At 36.4% G+C, this 22,613-nt stretch overlaps 1 protein-coding gene across 1 annotated transcript; it reads left to right on the top strand.

Moving 5' to 3' along the window:
* The first annotated feature begins 971 nt into the window (after window positions 1-971).
* MGT10 (magnesium (Mg) transporter 10) lies at window positions 972-20,195 on the top strand. The gene is made up of 13 exons (XM_077396999.1): window positions 972-1,500; window positions 1,957-2,029; window positions 2,393-2,463; window positions 3,964-4,049; window positions 4,165-4,255; window positions 5,524-5,592; window positions 9,512-9,592; window positions 9,693-9,852; window positions 13,299-13,344; window positions 15,644-15,724; window positions 18,784-18,866; window positions 19,679-19,722; window positions 19,891-20,195. Exons 1-13 carry the CDS (start codon window positions 1,147-1,149, stop codon window positions 19,984-19,986), a joined length of 1,335 nt encoding a protein of 444 aa, XP_077253114.1. The 5' UTR covers window positions 972-1,146; the 3' UTR covers window positions 19,987-20,195.
* The last annotated feature ends 2,418 nt before the right edge of the window (window positions 20,196-22,613 follow it).

The following is a 22,613-nucleotide window of genomic DNA, read 5'->3' as shown; positions in this document are numbered from 1 at the left end:
TGGACTAGGTACTTAATCATGTTTCTGTAATTCTGTCCATTAATAACTCTTTATGATTTAACTTCTATTGTTCGATGTTGCTGCCTGCTTGAAACCTTACTTAGGAACTTTTTTTCTGCAGGAGGAGGAGCTTGCTTTTTTGTGGCTTGGAATTTGGAACTTGGTTTGAAAGTTAAATTTGATATCATGGCTGTAATATTTTGGTTTGAGATTATTATTATGGATGCAATCATGCAATGCAATGAAGTAATTATAGATATATCATATATTAATGAAATTTAAAGATAAAAGATAAGCAGAGTGAGTGCCATTTTCAAAATATAGTAGTGCCAACATCAGTAACCTTTTTAAAACATTATTCCAAGTTTTAAAGGGATTTGCTAGGGACCATCGAACAAGGCATTTTTTGCAGACAAGCTTTCCCTTTTTTAAACCACTAATTAAGATAGTTAATCGGATAGAACCGGAGAACCGGACCGAACCGAACCGATTATGTTCAGTTCGGTCCGGTTCGGTCCAACTATGTAGTCCGGTTCGGTTCGGTCATACGGTTCACAGAACCGGGAACCGAGAACCGAAATAAAAAGTTACCAAGGACCGAGAACCGAACCGGTTGGCCACCCCTATTTAAATCTCTCAATCCTAACCTAACCCATCTAAACCGATTAGGTCGGGTTGAGTCAGGTTCGGATTTGCCTAGGGCCAAATAGAAAAATAGAAGAAAAAACCATAACACAAAGAAAATCAAGTTAAAATTAGACCACGGAGGTCGGGTTGCCAAGGCCTCAACCTTAACCCAACCCCAACCCGAGCCAAAATCGGGTTGAACCCGTCGGGTTCAGGTTGAGCCCGTTCCAAGTTGCAGCCCTAATTCTGTCCAAACAAACAACATTCCCTTGTCTACTAGGGCGAGACGCAATCCGTCCTTTTTCTTGTCAGCCACAGAAATTTCTGAATTCTGAACAGGCTAAATAAACTTTTTTATCTCTCCATGTATCTCTTAATAGAGAAAGCAGTCGATAAGCTTTAACAGAATATAAAGAGCCGAATCCGAAACCAGATTGAGATTCTCTCTATCATAGATAGATACACAGACGAAGATGTGAAAGAGAGGAGGAGAGTGAGTACTGACTACTGTGTAGGAAAATGGCGTCTTGTCTCTTCCTGCAATGCCACCGTCTACTCCAAACCCCTTCCACTATTGAAAACCCTAGTTCTTCAACATTCCTCTTATTTTCGGACCTGGTTAAAATCAATTTTCGCCCCCTTCAATCGTCTCACATCCCCTTTTCCTTTCCTAAGAGGAGGAATCTCAACCCTCACATCTATCCCATCTCCGCTAAAAGAGGAGGCGATGCAGAGGAATCGGAATGGGGTGATGTCGTTGAACGTACCTCCTCTTCTCATGACTCAACAATTTCTCGTTTCAATTCTCAAACTTTCACATCCACCGCCACCGACTCTTCCATCTCTCTCGGAATCAGAGAGCCCGTTTATGAGGTATTATTTTCTCTTCTGTTTATGGCAATGATATCAGCACAACCATCTTTTAATAATTGCAATGCCACCGTCTACTCCAAGACTTTAAAATTGCATGATCAAATCATAAGCATGTGATTGAAACAATATCAAACACGAGAAGAGATAGAGGATAAATACCTCTGTCCATTGCTTTTGATGCTCTGACAAAGGCGATTTTACAATCTTATCCTCCTCAAGACAAGAAAGCAACCTTATGTGTGAGAGCAGGGACCAATCCCGTATTTATATGTTTTTAGAAAACAATGCATTGCAACACATATATAGTTTAAGTTACTCCATAAATTCTTTAAAATATTCTATGGCACTGATTTCAGGGAAACTTTCTTATACTTTGAATAGTATTTCAAATTTGAGTCTATTCTATTTTCTTTCTCTGCTATGGACTTACATGCAAATGATATGATGTGTTTTCAGGTTATTGAAGTTAGGTCAGATGGGATCATGACTACAAAAAAAATTAATCGGCGCCAATTGTTGAAGTCAAGTGGTAAGTTTTTACTAGGCTTGCACTCACAATTTTTATGCTTTTTTTTTATATATAGGACGGGTAACTTCTGATTTCAAATTTGACTTCTTACCCTGCACAATATACTACCTAGACGATACATTAAATGTTTATCATAGTCCATCCTCATTTTCAATATGGGGCAAGGTTCAGGTAGAACTACTATAAATGGAGGTAACCGATAGTTTAGTGCATTATATCCCCCCTAAATCTATCAGAAACAAATTTCATTGTTCTTTTCATGATCTAGATTACAGTGAATTACTTGAAATCTTCTCAATCTGCTAATAAAATATTGGATCTTCTTTTTCCCTATTTTCTTTTGATTATCTTCTTTACAATCAGGTCTTCGCCTTCGTGATATTAGGAGTGTTGATCCATCGTTGTGGTTGACAAACTCAATGCCTTCTTTGCTGGTACCATGACAAATCATCTTATGTTAATAATGCTTTTGGTATTTTGAACTTAAGTTGCTGAACTTTAGTTTGGATTCCTCGGGCCTTCCACATCATTAATGCATGATACTTAAAATTTCCTTGTAAGTACAAGATCTATAGAGCAAGGATTTGAAATGTTTTCAAGCACAGGTAAATGACATGTACCTTCGCAATGATGAATTCAAATCTATAACCATTGTTTTTATGTCAGCTAAATCATGGTTAGGTTTGCCTAACATAAAATCCGGGGGGGATGTTTGGTGGGATAATCGGCGGCGATGTGAAGGCTTGGAACATGCCACGCGTTGGGCGGATCTGATGATCAAGGACGTATCGCGCGGAGGAACTGTGGGTTGGCTAACACAAGGACGGGATAAGCATTTCTCTTGCGTTATGGGTTGCCACGGAGACAAAATAGTTGCAGGCAATAGTTGTGCCCTTCATGCTGCACTACTCACGACACCACTACATGGGGAAACTGCCCCACAAATTGCGAATAGGGGGAAAGGTAACAGGATGTTATGGGTTCCCCAGGAAGCGAATAAACATAGAAGCCCCTCTGTGTGATCCCCAGAAGTGTGAAGATCCTTCCGATCGGGTGGATAAAGCTTAACTTTAAATTAACCCTTTTAAATGTCTCAGTACGGTGATGCTGACATAATGGATCTTTAGTTTTGGATTTTGCAAGTCCTTGTTATAAGAGTAATGGGGCAAAGGCATAGGCAAACATCAAAGCTTTTTGGACTGTAACTAAGCAGTTTTCTTGCATAAAACCTCTGAAATATGGATTGAAAGTGTCTCTCTCAAACTCTATTCAAAAGCTCCCCAAGTTTTATTGATTGGCCTGAGTCGACTCCTTTTTACCTCTGCGGTGTTGTCATCTGAGTCTGAGTTTTTAAACACTGCTGTCAAGATTATTAAGTGGCTCAATGAGGTTCCTGTCCCCCTTGGAGATTCATATCATACTTTAAAGAGATAACGGATATTCTAGTTCACATTGAGTTTTCATCTCTCATATTCATCACAAGGGGAAACACTCGGCTGGATGCGCTTGCAAATTTTGGTATTTGTTTGTGCATAATTAAAAGTGCGGCATGGAATGCTTATTTTTAGTTTTCCCCCTTTTTATTTTGGCTTGATTTCCCATTCTTGTAATTTTTCTTTTCATGTCGACCATTGTTCATTGCTCTGTGTTTTCTCCTTTCTGTGTTTTCTCCTTCCTTAAACAGTGGAAGCATTATGGAGCATATATGTTGATTCACTGATTATGAATTTTTTTATAAGATCCTATTAGATGAATGCTTGTGATTTTTAGAAATATTTATATGCAATTGAATTTTTCATAAATGATGGTAGCAGTAGGCAGCGCATGTGATTATTCTTTGATTGAAACATAATATTCAAATGTTTATCTCTGAATATGATGACTTGATCTTTCATTGTGACATCTGTATGACATTTAGCTACTTCCTCTAATAGGTTCGTGATCAAGCTATTTTATTAAATCTTGGCTCATTACGGGCAATTGCCATGCGAGAGCGTGTCCTTGTATTTGACTTTAATCGGTAATCCATGTTCTTCTTGAAATTCTATGAAACTTTTCTGTTGCATGAGCTTGATGTTTGTAGTAAAAATTACTCATGCTAAGCATCTCATGTTGATGTTGTTTAACCTTACTAGTAAAGGAGGCAAAGCCTTTCTGGATTCGTTGTTGCCTCGCTTAAACCCAAGAGATGCCAATGGGGGGCCGTGCATGCCATTTGAACTTGAGGTAGGTTTCTGATATTCTTTATCGCCTTTTGGCGTGCTTATCTAGTGGCTCTTGCTGTTAAGGCTTATAGCATTGCCATCTTTTTGTGGTGATGCAATAATTTACAATCAAAAAGTTAATCATGCATTTTCATTTAAGGCTTCTAGCTTTAGCTTAAATAAAAAAATTTTTTTTGGAGGACCGGGAAGAGAAATGGAAGAAATAGGAGAAAGAGAAGAGAATAAGAAGAAGAGGAAGAGAATAGAAGTAGAAGAAAAGAAGAATTAGAGGGGAGAAAATCTGTATTCCAATCAATTAATTATCAAAACTAATTAAAGTTCCAACCTATATGTAGGCAATGAACATAAAATTCCATTGAAAATAAAAGCCCTAAATCTAAAAACATGGAAATAAATCCTAGAAACTAAAAACATGGAAATAAGAATCCTAGAAACTAAATAACATGGAAATAAATCCTAATGGGCAAATATGCCTCTTATTGGGCCTACAATCCGCATCACTAGGTGTATCACCAATACATCTGATACGTATCTTTTCTGCCTTTGGCCAATATGCTTACCGATACCAATATTTTGAACCTTTGTATGCAATGGTTTTTGCAACATCCAAGACAACCTAGTATTTTCAAGATATGATTACAATTTCGTGAATCAATGTGTCTAGTTGGAATGACTAGAAATCCATATGATGTATCTTTTCTTTATTATTATTTTTTTCTTTGCCTTCGTTACAGGTCTTGTTGTAACTTCCCATCTAAGTCACTTAAGGGCTTTACTAAAAGAGATTTCCCACGATTGTGAAAGTCCCACGAAATTCCAATTTAGGGTTAGATATCATTACAAAAGTATAATAATGGCAGGTCTACCTTTTATATAGTGACATCGATATCATCAAAATTACATGGATTAGCGAAAATATAGATATTATATATACACACAGATACATTAATAGCAAATATAGTACGAATAGAAAACTCATCTTGCTCCTACATTTTAATATTTAAAGAAATTAGCATATTTAGTTTTTGAGTTTATAAGCCTTACAATATCTAAATTTGTAGTGGATCGAGCTTAATGTCTTGATGGATTATAGTGGTGGTAGTTGGTGGTAGGAGCAATAAGTTTGGTAAAAGATTTCTGCAACTATATTTGAAGTTGTTTCTTTTATGTTTGCATATGATTCAAGTGTAGGCTATGAACCTTTTTTCAAATTATTGTCAGAAGTAATCCTGAGAAAGTCACTAATGCACTTTCAATATGGTGTGTTAGGTCGTTGAAGCTGCCTTGGTTTCACGAATACAACGTTTGGAGCAGAAATTAATGAAGTTGGAACCTCGTGTGAGTATGGGATAGTAGGGGATCTCTATTATTTTTGTGTCTTAACAGTATTTTTTTGGGTTTGTAAGGTTTCCTAGTAGCTAAATATTTGCCTTTGCTTACCTTTATTTTAATTTATAGGGAGAACATGTTTAATCTAGAAATGCTAATGCCTTTCACCCAAGAGGACCATCCTCTACCCCTGGTTTGTTGCAGTGCCAATTATGAGTCCCATCACCTCCACCAACCAAGGTGGCAGAGGATTCTAATTTTGTAAATACTATTAGCTTCCTTCAATTTCTGTTGTGATCGGTGCTTTATTGAGGCATTGTACATAGCAGGGAATTTATCATACTATGGTATGTGATAATTTTTTAATATATAAAAGACATAGGATGGACATTGATTCAATGGATTCATGTGATCATGGTCATGCGATCATAGTCTTTTTGGGTAGCCTTTGATATGGGCACCTTTTGATGGAGTGATGTGTTGCATCATGGTATCGAGCTGATAACTTAATTGGATGAGGCTTTTTGCTTCAAAGAGTTTTCACTTGCCGTGCCAGCTTACATATCAAAGAATTTTCAAGGGATAGAAAATTCTTCAATATATGTTTTTCTTTACTTGTTTTGTTATGTTGCTTGACTAAACAGGGGTACTTTTAAATTGTATAAGGAATACTCAATGAATTAAACCAGCTAATCTTTGAGCGAGAATCACAACCCTCAACTCTTCTCCATTCTTGTCACATTTCCATTTCTACCATTAAACATTTTGTCAAACCACACCTATGGTTTTTTCTTGATCTCTCTCCATCATCATCAATCTGTAACAACATTGAAGATGCAAATAGGGATCATCTTGTGTTGATAAAACCCTAGAAAAAAGGACTACAAGGGCAAGGGGTATGTACTTAATTGTGTGCCCGATGTCAACAGTTGTATGTTTGACCCCCACGATTCACCATACTACGGGTTTCATTTAATAGATTCCTTCTTAAACATATTTTCTCTGAGTTGTGGTTAGCGAATGGAGGTTTGTGGGGAATTCTAAAGTTAAAATTCGAAATCCCAGATTTGATGTAAATGCCTTTGAATTCCTAATTTGAGATCTTTCTTAATGAAAACCCTCAACCTTATTATTCTTTTTTATTGGGGATTCTAGGATTTTTTTGGTGATGTTTCAACGAGACTTGGACGTGTGGTTCTCAAACTTATATTCTAGATCTATAAACACACTCAATCTGGATCTCCTGTAATAACAAATATGAGATGAACACAATCCAAAGGGGAAGAAGAATAAGGAGATAATTTTCCTTAGTGTTTGCAAAACCCTAGAATACAAAAATGAATGGAGGATGACAAGTTGTGCCTCCCAAAGGAAGTTATAATTTTCAATAACCAAAAGCCTATATAGATTCTTCTCAAATTGACAGAAATTCTACTCTCCTCAAAACATAAATAGTAATGTGAATAGTGGACCCACAGTGCATAGCTTAAGGCACTTTAAAACATAACTTGAGTGAATAAAAGATACTAAGTTAACTCCCAACATGAGACCACTCATTAAAGTCGACGAAGTTCTCGGAGACCCTCCAAACACCTTCTAGACACCTTGAGATCATTTGAAGAATGATCTCTTGCGCTTTCATCGATCCATAAACATCTCTGTAGTTAAATCCACCATGTCAGTCGCCCCAGGTTGCAGAGAATTCGACCTCAATTTACCAACATCATCGTCTGTTGAATCACCTTTATATGGGATGGGTGCTATATGTTGAAGGCATCATATGTGCATATATAGCTCAACAACTTTTGTCGATAGGCATTATCATTAATTTTCGTAAGTACTTTGCATAGCCTAATCTTTCTGTGCCTCATATTCTTGTAACATCGGTTGGTACCCAATCCTTGGTCAAATCAATCCATGCAGTCACCAACCTCGAATACCACCTTATAATGATGCGCATCAATCTTGTACTTAGCACTGTTGATTTCTATATGTTGATGCCCCTTCTTATGTACAGAGTTAATGTGATCAGCCATCTGTTCTGCTTTCACATTGACCTTCAAGTTTGGAATAGGAGTAGTCAACAATTGTATGAGGATTCAGTCTGTGTCTGTACACTTAACTAAACGGGGTTGTGATGACTGGTGAGATTCTTGGAATTGTTGTATGCAAATTCAGAAAGGGGTAGAATTCACATCCCTATGCTTTGGTTGGTTTCTAGCTAGAAAACAAAGTAAATTACCTAAACTTTTGTTAACTACATCGGTTTGCCCATCAGTCTAGCAATGAAAATACATGTTGAAGACTGAAGTCTAATTCAGACTCAATTTTCTTCCACAACGTTCTCCAAATATGCCCAATGAACTTGAATTCCTATCAGAAACAATGGAGCAAGGAACAACATGCACGCACTAAACCTCTTTAAAGAAAAGGTTATTTACAGTGGCATCCATAGTCTTTCAGCAAGTGATTTAAGTCTGCCCTTTGAGTACCTGCCACCACTACCATTTTTAGAATCTGCTTGTCTTTGTATGTTCGGAAGGTGAAATATGAAATCCATATTAAATGCCGTCCATGGTCTAGTGGATAGTGAAAGTGGCATATACAACCCCCACATTAGAGCCCCTAGCTCCTTGGCCAATATGGCATCTTTCCACATGTCTTGCAAAATCCTGTTTCGATCTCAAAGTAATTGGTTTTCGCCAACTTTATGCTTTTGTTGTGCCCTAAGTGCTCCAATCCATGTTGTTCAATAAGAATCTTCTTTCTTAGAGAACAATCTGGAATGCATAATTTAACACTTTTGAAGAGATATCCATCCTGCATGCTATAATCACTCGAGTGGCCTACGACTACGTCATGCATAGTAGGACCATAATATTTATCTTCGGGATATAACTCCTTGAATGTATCGCAACCAGCACCTTCACTTACATTGTTCTCAACAGAAGATGAATATAGATATCCCTGATTTCCAAAATTAGTACTTTTTCAATAGAATTCATTTGGGCTTAGTAGATCTTATCCTGGATTAATTTGATGATGCTTCTGATGCTTCAGTCCTGATGGTAGTCCTTCGGTGCTTTTTTGTCAATTGAAATCAGTAATATGTGGTCATGTTGGTCATTCAGTACAGAACCAGAGCTCTTCTTTGAGTAATAACCCAGACAAAAAATGTAGACCACTGTCACTTCTTGACCTGTGAATCAATGCAACTCCGTGTTTTTTTTTCATCGCATGCCATTGGTTTCATTTGTGGGGATGGGATTATTTCTTATAACCTGTAACCATGGCTGCGTGATGTAAGGTCATTTCAGGTCAACTCATTCTTATCCGCAAGAAATTTTAGTCAACTAACTGACAAAGCACTCAATCCCAGGAGTCTAATGTGATGTTGCTGTAAAGGAGATCTAGTGATCTTTCCATTCTAGGTGTTCAATAGTTTGTTTGTGCCTTTAATCGAGCTTCACAACCATCTGGGTCACTCATTTCTATTTTGTAGACATTATTAAAACTATTCATCTCTAGTGATCTTCCTATTCTAGGTGTTCAATTGTTAGTTTGTGCCTTTAATCAAGCATGATAACCATCATTTCTTTTTTGTAGACATTATTAAAACTATTCAGCTCCTTGCTTTAGTAACTTGAATTGCTCCTGTGTTAGAAAATTAATTTCCATGAGTATTTTCACTTCAATTTTTCATGTACAATCATCTATTTGACATTCATTTCTGAGCTTCCCTTAGCCTCAAGGTTTGAAATTTCGGTGTAAATCTTATAATTTCGGCCAAAATTTTTAAATTTCGGTCCCCGACGAAATCATTTCGGTATTTCGGCCGAAATGTAAAACCATGAGTTATTCATTCTAGGATTGAATTACTTTCTCATGTATTAAGTTATTACTGTTAACAGTCTCCTTTGGGTTTTAGGTTGCAGCGTTACTTGAAGTACTACCCAATCGGTTGACAGCTGATGTATTGGAGCAACTTCGTCTCAGTAAACAAACCTTGGTATCATATAGTGGATATTTCTTTTTCTTTTGGATGGCTCCCAACCTTTCAGTTTGGTGTCTTTTACTGATATTTGGATCTTTGTTTATTTTTATTGTAGGTTGAATTGGGTTCGCGAGCAGGGGCTCTCAAACAGATGCTTCTTGATCTTCTTGAAGATCCACATGAAATACGGCGTATATGTGTCTTGGGTAGAAATTGTAGTGTTCGGAAAGGAAACGTGGAATGTTCCCTTCCCATAGAAAAGCAGATTGCTGAAGGTATTCTCACACACCGATTAGGAAAAAAGTGCAACTGGCAGAAAAGTAAAATTTCATTTTTCATTTTTGAATCCTATGTCTATCTTTATGAAGATTTTCTCTTGGTAAGAATCATTACTAGTTGCTGTGTTGCTTGGAGCACACTTACTATTTATTATGGTGTCATAGTACCTGATGTGGTCTGCCGGTTTGGGTTTCAACATATTGCCAGATTTTGGTGCATTCTTTGCAGCTCTGCTGATATTTGTCACTGTAGTTTAATTTTATTCTGGAAAACAAAATTCAGGTGAAGCTGATTTTGTCATACTCTATGGGAATCGAAATGAAAACTGTTTCGTGTAATATTTTTTCCATAACAACCCTTTTCTGGATGGAATTGACAGAAAATTCAGTAAACATTATAGTTCACAAATTTTCCATTTCCCCTCTCAAATCTCCTTTCAATATCGTTGAGGGACTTTGAAGGTAATTTTGCCTCCCAGTCTGATTGGATGGTTAAAAACACATCATGAGCCTCTATTTTGCTTTGATTTTTGTTTTCCCAACTTTCCACAACCTTAACCAGAGGTTGAAGACGACCCTTTCTGGTCAGATTTTTGTGAAAGCTCCCCTAGATCTGTTCTTCTACTGCATTATACTCCTAGGGGTGACCTATTTCCCGACATCCAATGTGTGACTCATAGGAGGTACTAATTTTTTTACCGTATTTGTAGTTTTTCCTTCCACATTCCCTATTTTCTTTTGTAAGATCCCAAAATGAGTTTGGGACGTTCTCGTGGGGCATCATCTTTGGTTCCACTCCTTGTTAATCGGATGATCCAGCATGGGCACATGATACATTGGCCCTAAGTCAACGGCTCAACGCAACATAAGCGATTGTATTTATTGCAAGAATGTCATTCCAGGTAGAGGTATTACCTGATTGAAGGAATGTCTAGCGGCCTTTGGTAACAATAATACTACTTCTAGGAAGGTTCTTCTGAATGTCAAATGGAAATGGAGAGGATTTTGGGAGATTACAAGAAGGAAAATGTAAGAAAAAGTAGGGTCATGGAAGAGCTCGAAAATCTATATGGTTCACCTATCAAAGAAAGGGAAGAGGACTAGAGGAGGAAGAAGATGTTTCCATTAGTACCTCCCCTCCCTGCTCCCAACTTCTAAATATGTGTGAAGACACGGAAATGAAGAAGTACAAGAAGGGAGTGGAAAGAAAAGAAAGGGGTTGAAAAATACTTTGCTCCACAAACAACCCATGGAGCTCTGATAAGTGTAAGAACTAAGAAGTGCTTTGGCCAGCAAGAGGATGTTGATGTGGCTGACATAGTAGTTAGAAGATTTTGGTACGATGTTTCTTTCAATGCTGCTGAGCCATCGTCTTGGTTTTAAATTTCGGTTTCGGTCCCAATTTCGGCCTTGGCCATAACCGAAATTTCGGCCGAAATCCAGTAATAGAAAAAAAGAATTATTTTATTATATCCGAAATTTCGGCCAAAATTACTGAAATTTTGGCTGAAATTTGGTAAACCCGAAATTTTGGATTTCGTGAAATGTCGGTTTCGGTTTCAACTGAAATTTCAGCTGAAATTTAAAACCATGGCCATCGTATTGATAGCCAATGATGAATGTGGTTTGTTCCATTAGGACGGAGTGCAGGGCACCCCTTTGTCATGACTTAAGGGAAAAGATTTTGAATAACATTGTGTTGGAGTTGGAGTATTTGGTTGAAGTCAAATTCTCATAAAAATTCACGGGTTCAGTTATGGCTTATTGTTGGACGGAAACAAAGCAACATTTGTTGATAATTTTTTTGGTATATTGCCCAAAAGGGGTACCTTTTTTTATTAAGTCAGTGGATGCATCATGTATAGTGAAGAATGACAATGCTTTATCTGATTATTTTGATGTAGGTTGTTCAGGAAGTTGGTTTACATATGATTGTGCAATTTGTAACAGACAGTAGGCCTAGTTATAAAGATGTAGGAAAGAGAGCTTGCATGATAACCATAAAGAGAGGTTGCATGATAACCATATTTATACAACCATGGATGGCTTTTGCACCTTATGAGAAACAAGTTCACTGGAGGTAAAGATTTGTAACTTTTTTCTTGGACAAGGTTTTCAAAGATTTGTGTCATCTTTCTTGGAAAGGTTTTTCACGAACTCCTTGGCCATAGAGTCACGTGACTCATAAAAATGCTCTCCGCAAAATACCTGTGTGATGTGTCTAAGAAGTATGTTGCCAATAAAATAAGTATGCCAGATGTGACCATGAAATTGTTTTTACACTATTAATAACTCTTTTTTGTCTCACTGTAGAATGATTTTGAGTATTGGTTTACCTTTGGTGAGAGTGCTTCCATATATTCATGCATCCATTTTTTTTCAAGAACATGTGTAACAGTTGCTCCATATGTGTGTCACATAACTACATGTTTGCATATACCATAAAGTGTGTAAATGATAAAATATCAGAGACTAGCGTATTTGAAAGAAAACACTGAGTTTACATTGTCAGTCTTGTTGACTTGCACACCTTGTGCATTGATAGCACTATGGGCGGCCCAGTGCAAGAGGCTCCCGCCATTGCCGGGTCTGGGGAGGTCTAGATGTATGCAGCCTTACCCCTGCTTTGCAGAGAGGCTGTTTCCGTGACTCGAACCCGTGACCACCATGTCACATTGGAGCAACCTTACCGTTGCACCGAGGCTCGCCCTCTTTTGGAAGCTTTGAGTATAAGCCAGTCAGTTCATTAATCACCTCTCTATACCAATGTTTACTTTTGTCATTTCACATGGGTATTTAGAGTGCTGTTCTATTCTATATTGAACTTTGTCCTTTCATATGTTGTCACATGCATAAATCCTGTTGATGTTAACTTCAAGAGAATGTTCTTATTAAAAAAAAGTAAAAATAAAAACAAAGAACTTCTAAATAAGGCTATGTTATTAATCTCTAAGGAGCTCCCAATATCAACCATCATAAGGGATTTTCCCTTTCTTTCATGTTAAACTAAGGAAGTTTCTCATCTCGTAGGACAGGAGAGCCATTGTGAAGGTCTATCTATAATTAGGGCTGAATTAAAGCAGCTGACTTACACTTCAGAAGATTTGTTCATAGTTATGATTTACAAATATGTACTCAAAATTATTTTCAGTTGAATATAAATTCTGTTTACTGTTCAATTTGTTCTGTGTCATGCTTGTGCAATTTGGCATTCTGAGGTTTATGATCTTTCAAATAATTTCTCAAGAAAAAAGTTGCTAAAGATATCATGCATGAAGACTATATAAGTACAGTAATGCAACTTTTTCTCCAATCATCTTCATGTAATTGAATAACTTTTATTGCCCCATTTCATGGCCAATATGACTTATTTATTCCTTTCAAGCATTTTCTTAATATTTATTCTTAATAGATTGTTCTACATTTAATTTTGTTATTTGCAGATGAGGAGGAAGAAATTGAAATGCTCTTGGAAAACTATTTGCAAAGGTTATTTTTGGTTTGCATTCCAAATTAATGTTATTTACTGCAAATCATTCTTTCTGCCCTTTTTTAATTTCAATTTCTTTCTAATGTTCTACAAATTATGTCATTATTCAGTTCATTAGCTTAGTTGAAAGACTCAAAACTTCTTAAGCACATATCACCATGACATAGCATTACAGCATTCCTGTCTTGTCACTGAACTATATTATGAAATTTGACAGAAGGCTCACATATCCTATTCAGTATTCTCTTCAAGAACTCCTCAAGCTGGGGATTGCAATATCATTCTTAATTTGCCATGAAATGATTAACCCTTTTTTTGTAACTTTATTACATATTTCTATGACTTGACCTTCAGTCCTGGTGGATGCTGTCATGATTTCAACCCCATCACCTTCCCTCATAAGGACAATTGATTTCAAAATGATTTTTTTTGTTTCTTGGAATGAAGTTTGGAACAATGTTGTTCGATCATTCTCTGCGGTCTCCCTTAAGCTGGAGCATGATATCAATCATGCTCAACTTGCAAAGAAACCCATGGAGTTTGTTCCGGCTACAGCCTTGTGAAGAAATTAGCAGATTGATTTATTGACCCAACATATGGAATGCCAATTGTCTTGGCAACTGCCTTCTCTTATAAAAAGCTGCAGTCCACTTCAATATGCTGAATTCTCTTGTAAAACACCGGATTGGATATATAGAGGTTAAAAATGGGCAGATTTATTGAGGTTTATACCCGTCTATTTTAACTTCCACAAATGGAAGGGTTAGGATGATCCTATGAAGCTGATTTTTTGGGCACACCCTATCTATATGGGGGCCTATCAAATGAATGCTTTGAATCATCCAAACAATGTGGGCCCTTGTGTTAGTGAGGTCTAGCTCATATAAGCTTATATGAGCTCTAGCTCACAAACATTTTCCCCATATATCAAACCAGGCACGAGGAGATTGTTCCAAACCATAAATAGCCTTTTTTTAACTTCCACAATTTTCATTTGTGAATTTTGTGGATTTAATAGAAGTTTGACAAAATTCACAAATATGAAGAGATACTTTAGTTACCAACTACATCCTCCCAAATAAATTTAAACTACATTTAGACAATTGTTTAGCTTCTATAATAGATCATGAGGATCAAACTTTGGGCTGAAATAGACGCGGAAAAAACATAAATGGGGTGGCCAAATGATCCAAAGGGATCAATGCTACATCTTGAAATCAACACAGATCAATGAGTGACTACAAACCATAGATCCCTTCATACAAAAAGACTAAAAAGAACATGCAAAACAAAGCAAAGACATATCAAAATTCAGAGATTCTCACAATATAATGTGGATTTGGAATTACGATTCGTACTTATGCAAACCACATAGGTCGATGAATCCCAATTAACATCCACAAAATATGAATAAAACTCATGATGAATGCCTCTAATCAAATCATTCAGATAATGCCCTTAAACCTTGAAATGATGGCCAATTTTATAGTTGTTGATGTCAAGGGGGCCCATCTCAGAACACTTTAGCTTCTGAACATTATAGATCTCCTTCTTGTGATGGTGATTCTAGATTCAATCTGTTGATTCGATGGAAAGAGTCTTGTAGATCTAATCTTTTTTCTTTTTTTACTGCTGCTGCCCTATGTCACAAATATCTCTGATATTTTCCAAATATCGCATTTTTATCTCGACATTTTGATAAAAACAACAAAATCCCAAAATAGTCCCGAGATTTTAAAAATATAGAGATATTTTCATTTTTATCATAAATATCGCGATAATATCATGATGTTATTCCGAATTTTTTATTTTTTATTTTTTCTTAAATTTATATATTTTAAATAATTTTATTTTTATCGTTTTTTCCCCATATAAACCCTAATAAATAAATAAATAAAATATATCCGGAGATTTTCCCTTGCCAAGAAAATCCCGATAACGATATTTGTGACAGAGCTGCTGCCCTTTTACGGTGTTAGTAGACTCGTGACAGTGCTGTACACCTCTTTCGTCAAATATTTATGGATTGGTTTCTTATGTTAATAACTATCTGGTTGTATGTCCAAGCTGCTCCCTTTCCCTTGATTAGTCAAGCTAAGAGGGGGGAAAATACACTTAAATATAAAAGGAAATATATAACAAAAAGAGACTTGTCTGGCTGTGTGTCCAACTGCATCCAACTCAACAAGTAACAATTTGGTTTAGGCACTATTACTTTGAAATGGCTAGTAGAATGTACTATTGAACATTGATGTGGTTGTGGTCTACACTAACTTTAATAATTTTATTGTCCTGCAGATGTGAATCTTGTCATGGTCAAGCAGAAAGACTTCTTGATTCTGCAAAGGAAATGGAAGACTCTATTGCAGTGAACTTAAGGTTTCTTTAATGTTCTTCCTTCGATTGTTTTGTTTTGTGAGTTCTTTAAATGAACGTTAACTTTCAAATGCTTAGAATAATTGGTCAATTATTACGATCTCAAAAAGTACTGACATCCTTATATTATTCTACCCTTTCATTCATAGGTCATCCTTTTTTTAATTGGCTAACAATAAAAGCAGAAGAAGAAACATAAAAAGGAAAGCAAAATGCTCCTCAACTTTTTCCTTGAAATAGCTCTTCTTCTTTCTTTTCTAGTGTTAACTTACCAACTCCTCCAAAAGCTTAAGCTGTTGGAGAAAGGCGTTACTTTAACACTCCCCCGCACATGTGGCCCGCTTGGCAAACACGTGGCATATGTGGTCCCACTTTGGGCCGACCATCGCATATGGATTTTTGCTACCCGGGAGGTTTGAACTCGAGACCTTTGGCTTTGATACCATGTTAACTTACCAACTTCTCCAAAAGCTTAAGCTGTTGGAGAAAGGCGTTATTTATCTTTTATACTTTAACATCTAGTTATCTTTGTACCCTTTATTTTCGGTTGTTGTGTTGTGCTCCGTTTGATTTTCTATGCTGTAAATTGTTCTCTTCTTGGTGTATTTTTTTTAAATGATGTTCTGGCATGTTTTGGTTGTCCAATTATTCAACTATAGATATTGCAACTTTCCAATTGATCAGCTCGCATTCCTAATTGCTTTTCTTTAGATCTTGAATTGAACCTTAGTGACTTCTTTGAGTTTATGTCTGTTACCAATGGAGAACACTGTCAAAGTAAAAAAATGGCCGGATGAAATTTGCATCGCAATTCATACCAAAAATGCGAGGTTACTAATATCATGCTCCAAAATTTTCAGTGTATAATGAGCCCACTGTTATATTAGATTTGGGACGAAATGTTTGTTCCATCCTTCTCCAATATACTCGCAACCTGAATGCGTTCAACAACATTTTGTCTACTTGATTCATTAAGACACCTAAAAGTTAATAATTACTTTTCAAAATCTATGTTCATAAAGTAGATTTACAGTTTCATATTTATAATGAATAATTTAATGGGCAATGATATTTTCACCCCCCCCCCCCCCCCCCCCCCTGCAGTACGTGTTCGCCCCCCTTATAACGCGAACAGTGGGCAACTTTAATGCTTTTTGATGTCAAATCACGTTAAAAGGGGGGCGGATACGAACTCCCAGCGGGGGGGTTGAAAATATCATTGCCCAACTTAATTTGATAATCCAACATTTATGTCCGAGACTTTTCAGAAATAAATTACAAGCAAAGTTAATAATTAGTTTTCAAAATCTATGTTCATAAAGTAGATATACAGTTTCATATTTATAATGAATAATTTAATTTGATAATCCAAGATTTATGTCCGAGACTGACTTTTCAGAAATAAATTACAAGCTTTGGCATCCGATAGTATTTGTTTCAATAAGCCTGAATTTTCATGTATGAGGGTATCTTCATTACTTTGTTTTGTGTTGAGGGCCTTAAAATAAAGATGATTAAATACAAAAAATTGTCTCCCTTTTTTAAAAAAAAAACTAAAGAAGACAAAAAATTAGAGGGGTGCAACACAAGGACTTCCCAGGAGGTCACCCATCCTAGTACTACTCTCGAAAAAAATTGTCTCCCTAGGTAGTCTATTTAAACATTGTTTCACAATTTCACATCTGTTCACAATTTCACATCTGTTGGTGCCTAGCATTGGATTTTTAGTTTCCTCGTCCTATGCTCCACAACCAGAAATTCTTTTGCTTGTGTGATGCAAAATCAGCTTTTACAATAGAAGGCTAAACAACTATATTCTAGAAATTAGAAATTGACCATGTGTAAGAGTCGCATGTAGTGACCAACTTGAATGGTCATTTTAATTTCATCAGAATTCTTAATTTTAGGGCTTGGGACTTATTATTCCCAAGGAGGTAAGTGGCCTTAGTTTGATCGTGAATTTTTCCATCTAGTGTATAGCATATGAAAAATAAAATAGGATTGTGACTTGAGACCACATCTATTTCCTGCATCTCTTTCTGTTACCTTTCTTCGATTTCTTTGAATCATAGCTGCCTTGATTGTTTTTGTATCCATGTGTTTTGAATGAATGTCATAAATATGGTGTTATCGTGATAGTTATCAAAAGCTTCCTAGTTGGGTGGGATGCTCGGGTCTGCAAAAGCTCAATTCGGAAACTAAATTCTTATCGCTTCCCAAATTTAGAGGAAGTGTGCTTCCCAATTGCTTCCTCTTAATTAAGAGCGCACTTCCTATTTGGTTGATTATTTTTTCCTGAAAGAGTGTTTCCTCATTTTAACAATGATGAATGAGTATATTTAAAAGTTAAAAATTCATCTTCTATTTTAAATAAAACTAATGTGTATCATTTTCCAAAAACTTTCCATTGAATCTACATGAATAGAATATGTAAAACTATAAATCTCTAAAACATGTAAGTAGAATGAGCCGTGTAGTCCTCATTCCTAGTTGTAATACCTAATGTACAATAACCCTTCCTTCCCAGCCTACCATAACCCTATCTTTTTCTAGAAACTTCTGGTGCACTTCCAATGAGGCTTGTTACATGCTTCATGTTGATTATGCTTCATATATGTTTCCTCTTTACTTTCCTTGGAGATTTTCACTTCCCGCACTTGTTTCCCACTCTGGCAATTATGGTCATTACCATCATCACCAACCCTTCCATTACTCTTCTGCATTACATCTTGACTATAACGGGCCATTAGAATGAAGTAGTCAACCATGACTTAAACAATAGGATTATTCATAAATCGTTGATAGATCATCTACTTGTGTACAAGTGAAGAAATCCATTTTCAACTTTCGTCAATGGAAGTTAATTAATTTAATATGACCTATTATTGTGGATAACCTGTACATACATATAATTGGATGACCATGAAAAGACATGTTGTATCTATTCATTACTGGAGTTGGCTAGCTTTTTAAAGAGGTGCTAGAGCATGTACTTCAGCTTCTGTGAGTTCGTTTGTTCTTTAACTGGTAAACTTTATTTTTATTTTTATGGTGGCTTTCAGCTCGAGGAGACTTGAAGTAAGCAGAGTGGAATTGCTTCTTCAAGTTGGGACATTTTGCGTGGCAGTTGGGGCTCTAGTAGCTGGTATATGATTCTATACCATGTATTTATAAAATTATAATAATTGAAATATGTATTTTATTTTTCAAGATGCTCTTAATTTCAAAACTCTACGAAATATATATTTGCAACCTGGACATTGTAGTTCAGTCCAATTCAACATCCTTCAAATATCTTGTTACTATTGAGAAAATAAGGCTGCATGTTTCTTACTGATGCAATGACAATATCTAGTAGTTAGTGTTTATGAATATACATTTACTAGAAGCCACATATAAAATGATCACAGATGTATATCCTGTATTTCCCATCATTTTACAGGATGTTAATACCTGCAAATATGCGGAACTCAGTGCTGCTTGCCTTCCTAGGAACTCATGAGCTTTTCTCTTCATTTGTTTGACCATATAATGATATCAATTTCATTTAGATCATTATGCATTTTGCCAGTTACATCCATCTTTCTGAAACTACTATAAACCATTCAACGAGCAACACTGGCCCTGTTTGGATTCCAGGATTTTTCTGGAAAAGTTTGGAAGGGAAAATAGTTCTAAAATTTCTTACTTTTTTTAACACATGAAGAGAGATAACTTGAACGAACCTGATTCAATTTGGACTCGGAGAGACCTTCAATTTATGATGATATCCCTCCAAATTAACCATAGTAAAATAATTTCCTCAAAATCATGGAAAGAAAAACATTTCTTAGGAAAAACTTTTCCATCAGAAATGTTTTTCTTGCAAACCAAACAGGGCCTTAAGTTACTCTATTGATCGAGCACTCATGAATGAGGAAACAAAACGAGATTGCACTTACATTATCCTGGTTGCAGGTATATTTGGGATGAACTTGAAGTCCTACCTTGAAGAGCATGTGGTAAAAACTAAATTCCTCCTGTCAATTTCTTTCCATTGAACACTACTATATACCATTCAATGAGCAACACTTGTTACTTTCTGAAATAGGATATTCTTCTTCAGTAATGTTAACCACCAGTGCATATGGTTCTGCTAGTGCTAATACAATCTGTTTCAATTGGTGCAGTTTGCTTTTTGGCTGACAACAGCTGGGATAATCGTTGGCGGTGTAGCTGCTTTTTTTATTTTGTACTCATACCTCAGGGCAAAGAAGATATTTTAGGCTTCTCGGGTCATGAGAAGATACCGAGGCCTTATTCGTACTACATTTGTCATGAATCTAGATTCTATAGAGGGTGCTTCATGTAGTAGTCACCGAAAATCTGTTCATCATCTTATGACTGTCTGTGTAGAAATGTTAAAGTTCATTGAAATGATATGGGTTGTGTATAAATGATAAAGTTCATTGAAATGATATGGTTTATTCATCTATTGATTACAGAAATGGATTTTTTATCTCCTATTTGGGTTGTAAGCTAGTCGGGGCAGATCTTGACAGAGATGGGTGATCTATCAGAATATGGAATTTGTCTTTTAGAGTTGTATAAAATGTCCTTTCCACTCAGAGTTTCAGCAGTTACTTGTACACTATGCGTCATTTGCTGTATAAGATTTGTTGTTTTCTGATTAGGTGCTCAAGTTCAGGAATTTAGTTGAAGTTGGTAAGAATATGGATTCAATGAAATGTATTCGAATTAAGGGAATGGAGTGCACATTTTGGCCCTGCTGCCTATGCTGAATCGCTTTCTTTCTTCTGCTTTCCCAAAAATCAATGCTCATTCAAGCATAGTCGGTATGAGAATTGTTTGGAGTTTGGACAATGATTAACATTATCCAGACAGTGAATCTCTATCTTCATATCATTACCTTCAAGACGACAGAGGTTTAAATGAGGTTTGGATCTGTTTGCTGAAACTCCAATTCTTTCTGAATCTTTCTGAGAAAAGATCTGCCTATAGAACATGCCCAGCTGAACTTTTGACTGACTAGAGAATTCTACCATTACTGAGCTTTAGATCTATGCTCCAATTAAGAGCTTCTTCGTGGGATTGATTACTACTATTCACCTCAAGTAAATTGACTCATCCCTGTTTAATTCTACATTCGATCAAAGGCCTCTCGCGTGAAGAGTGTAGATGGCATTTAACATTGAAAAACATCCATCAATATTTTGAAATTCATCAATCACACTTCTGGAACAGCTCATGCTCCAAAAGCCATTTTCGTCCTAGAAACCAACCCCAAGAAATCTCTTCTACTAAAAAAAAGAAAATTCCTATTCTGCCCTTTATCTTCCATGGTCCATATTAGAAATTCAATAGTTTTTCTTGAGAATTTAATGGATGCCCCTAAGGCCTGCCTTGGGTTCCCTTAACTCTTAATATAAAGGGAATGGACCTAAATGCAGGGAATATTACTTAATCTTCTGTTACGTACTTAGATTAGATTTTTTTATTACTTTTTAGATTTAGTGGGTTGATTTCAAGGGAGGTGGAATGTTACGTACCTAGATTAGATTTTTGTATTACTTTTTAGATTTAGTGGGACTCTTTGGATAAGAGTTAGTAGTTATAAGATTAGGTCTCTTGCTTGTTAGTAGTATAAATAAGTTGTAACTGGCTATTTTCAAATTAACGAAGAAACTTATTCCTATACGTGTCTTTGTACACAGAGGAGGAACAACCCTTCCCTCGAAGTGGGTCAAGAGGCTGATCTTCCCTCTGAGAAGATAAAATCTGTTACGAACCAATCCGGGTTCGTAACATCTTCATGCACCTAAATATACATAAAAAAAACAAAAATAGGCTCCTGATATTGGCACTATCATGTTATAATAATTGCACATTTCTTTTTAATTGTCTTCTAGGGAGCTTTTTAGGAACTGTACTAACAGTTGAAAGATATTTAAAAAAATAAAATAAAAGACAAGCGAGTTTGTGCAGTTATTAAAAAATAGGGAGTGCCAAACTGCCAACATCGGTAGGCTAAATATAATGTCATGAAGTACCATTATCAGCACAAGGGAGTGCAGATTCAATATTTAGTGCCGTCATCACTCTTTCCACATAACACAATCCGAGGGTGGAACGAGTGCTGCTGTGGAGACCGAGAGTGGAGCCTAGAGTATAATCTAACAAATGCCCACATGCCACGTGGCATGGGAAGGGTAGTTTTGCCATTTTCATGGAAAGAAAAGCCAAAAATCAAAGGAAAGATTTCTTATGTGTTAAGAAGCTATTTGTTCGGTTCAAATAACTGAAGGCCTGCTGCTCGTTTTGGATTCTTAGAAACCATTAAGACTCCAAATCTGATTATCAGACTCAAATTTATTAACCTAACCTTGAGAGTTCAACAATCAGTTTGACTCAAAATCGATTCTCAAAAATCCAAAACGAACACAACTAACTAAGCAAAAAAGAAAAGCGCATGTGTTCTTTGTGCCCATTATAAAAAAACCCAAGAGTAGAGAGAAAAGAGGAGGGGCTGGACACGAGTCACGTTAGGGTCCGTGCCCAGAGGCGTCCCTTGTGGTTAAGATTTGGTCTCGCGAGTCCGTAAATTAGACCGGGTCCGGTTCACCCTCTCTTTCTCTCTCTTCCCCCCTAACTAACCCTCATATATTTTAAAGACAATAATAAATTCACACCCCGTATAGGATAATCCACACCCTTTAAACATTAAAAAAGATACGGTTCTTTCAAGGGTGCGAATTATCCTACAAGGGGTGCGAATTTATCATGGTCCTATTTTAATATTAATGAATAAAAACCCAACACCGAAAGGACTCTCCCGCGTCCCATGCAATAACTCCTCTCTCTCTCCCTCCTCTTTTTTCTCTTTCTCGTAACA

The sequence above is a fragment of the Tasmannia lanceolata genome, unplaced genomic scaffold (assembly GCF_043159265.1).
Source record: "Tasmannia lanceolata isolate RefF3 unplaced genomic scaffold, GAP_Taslan_0.1 ptg000015l, whole genome shotgun sequence".
In the NCBI taxonomy this organism is placed as follows: domain Eukaryota; kingdom Viridiplantae; phylum Streptophyta; class Magnoliopsida; order Canellales; family Winteraceae; genus Tasmannia; species Tasmannia lanceolata.
Note: the sequence above shows the minus strand (reverse complement) of the source record. Positions and strands in the feature narration are given on the sequence as shown.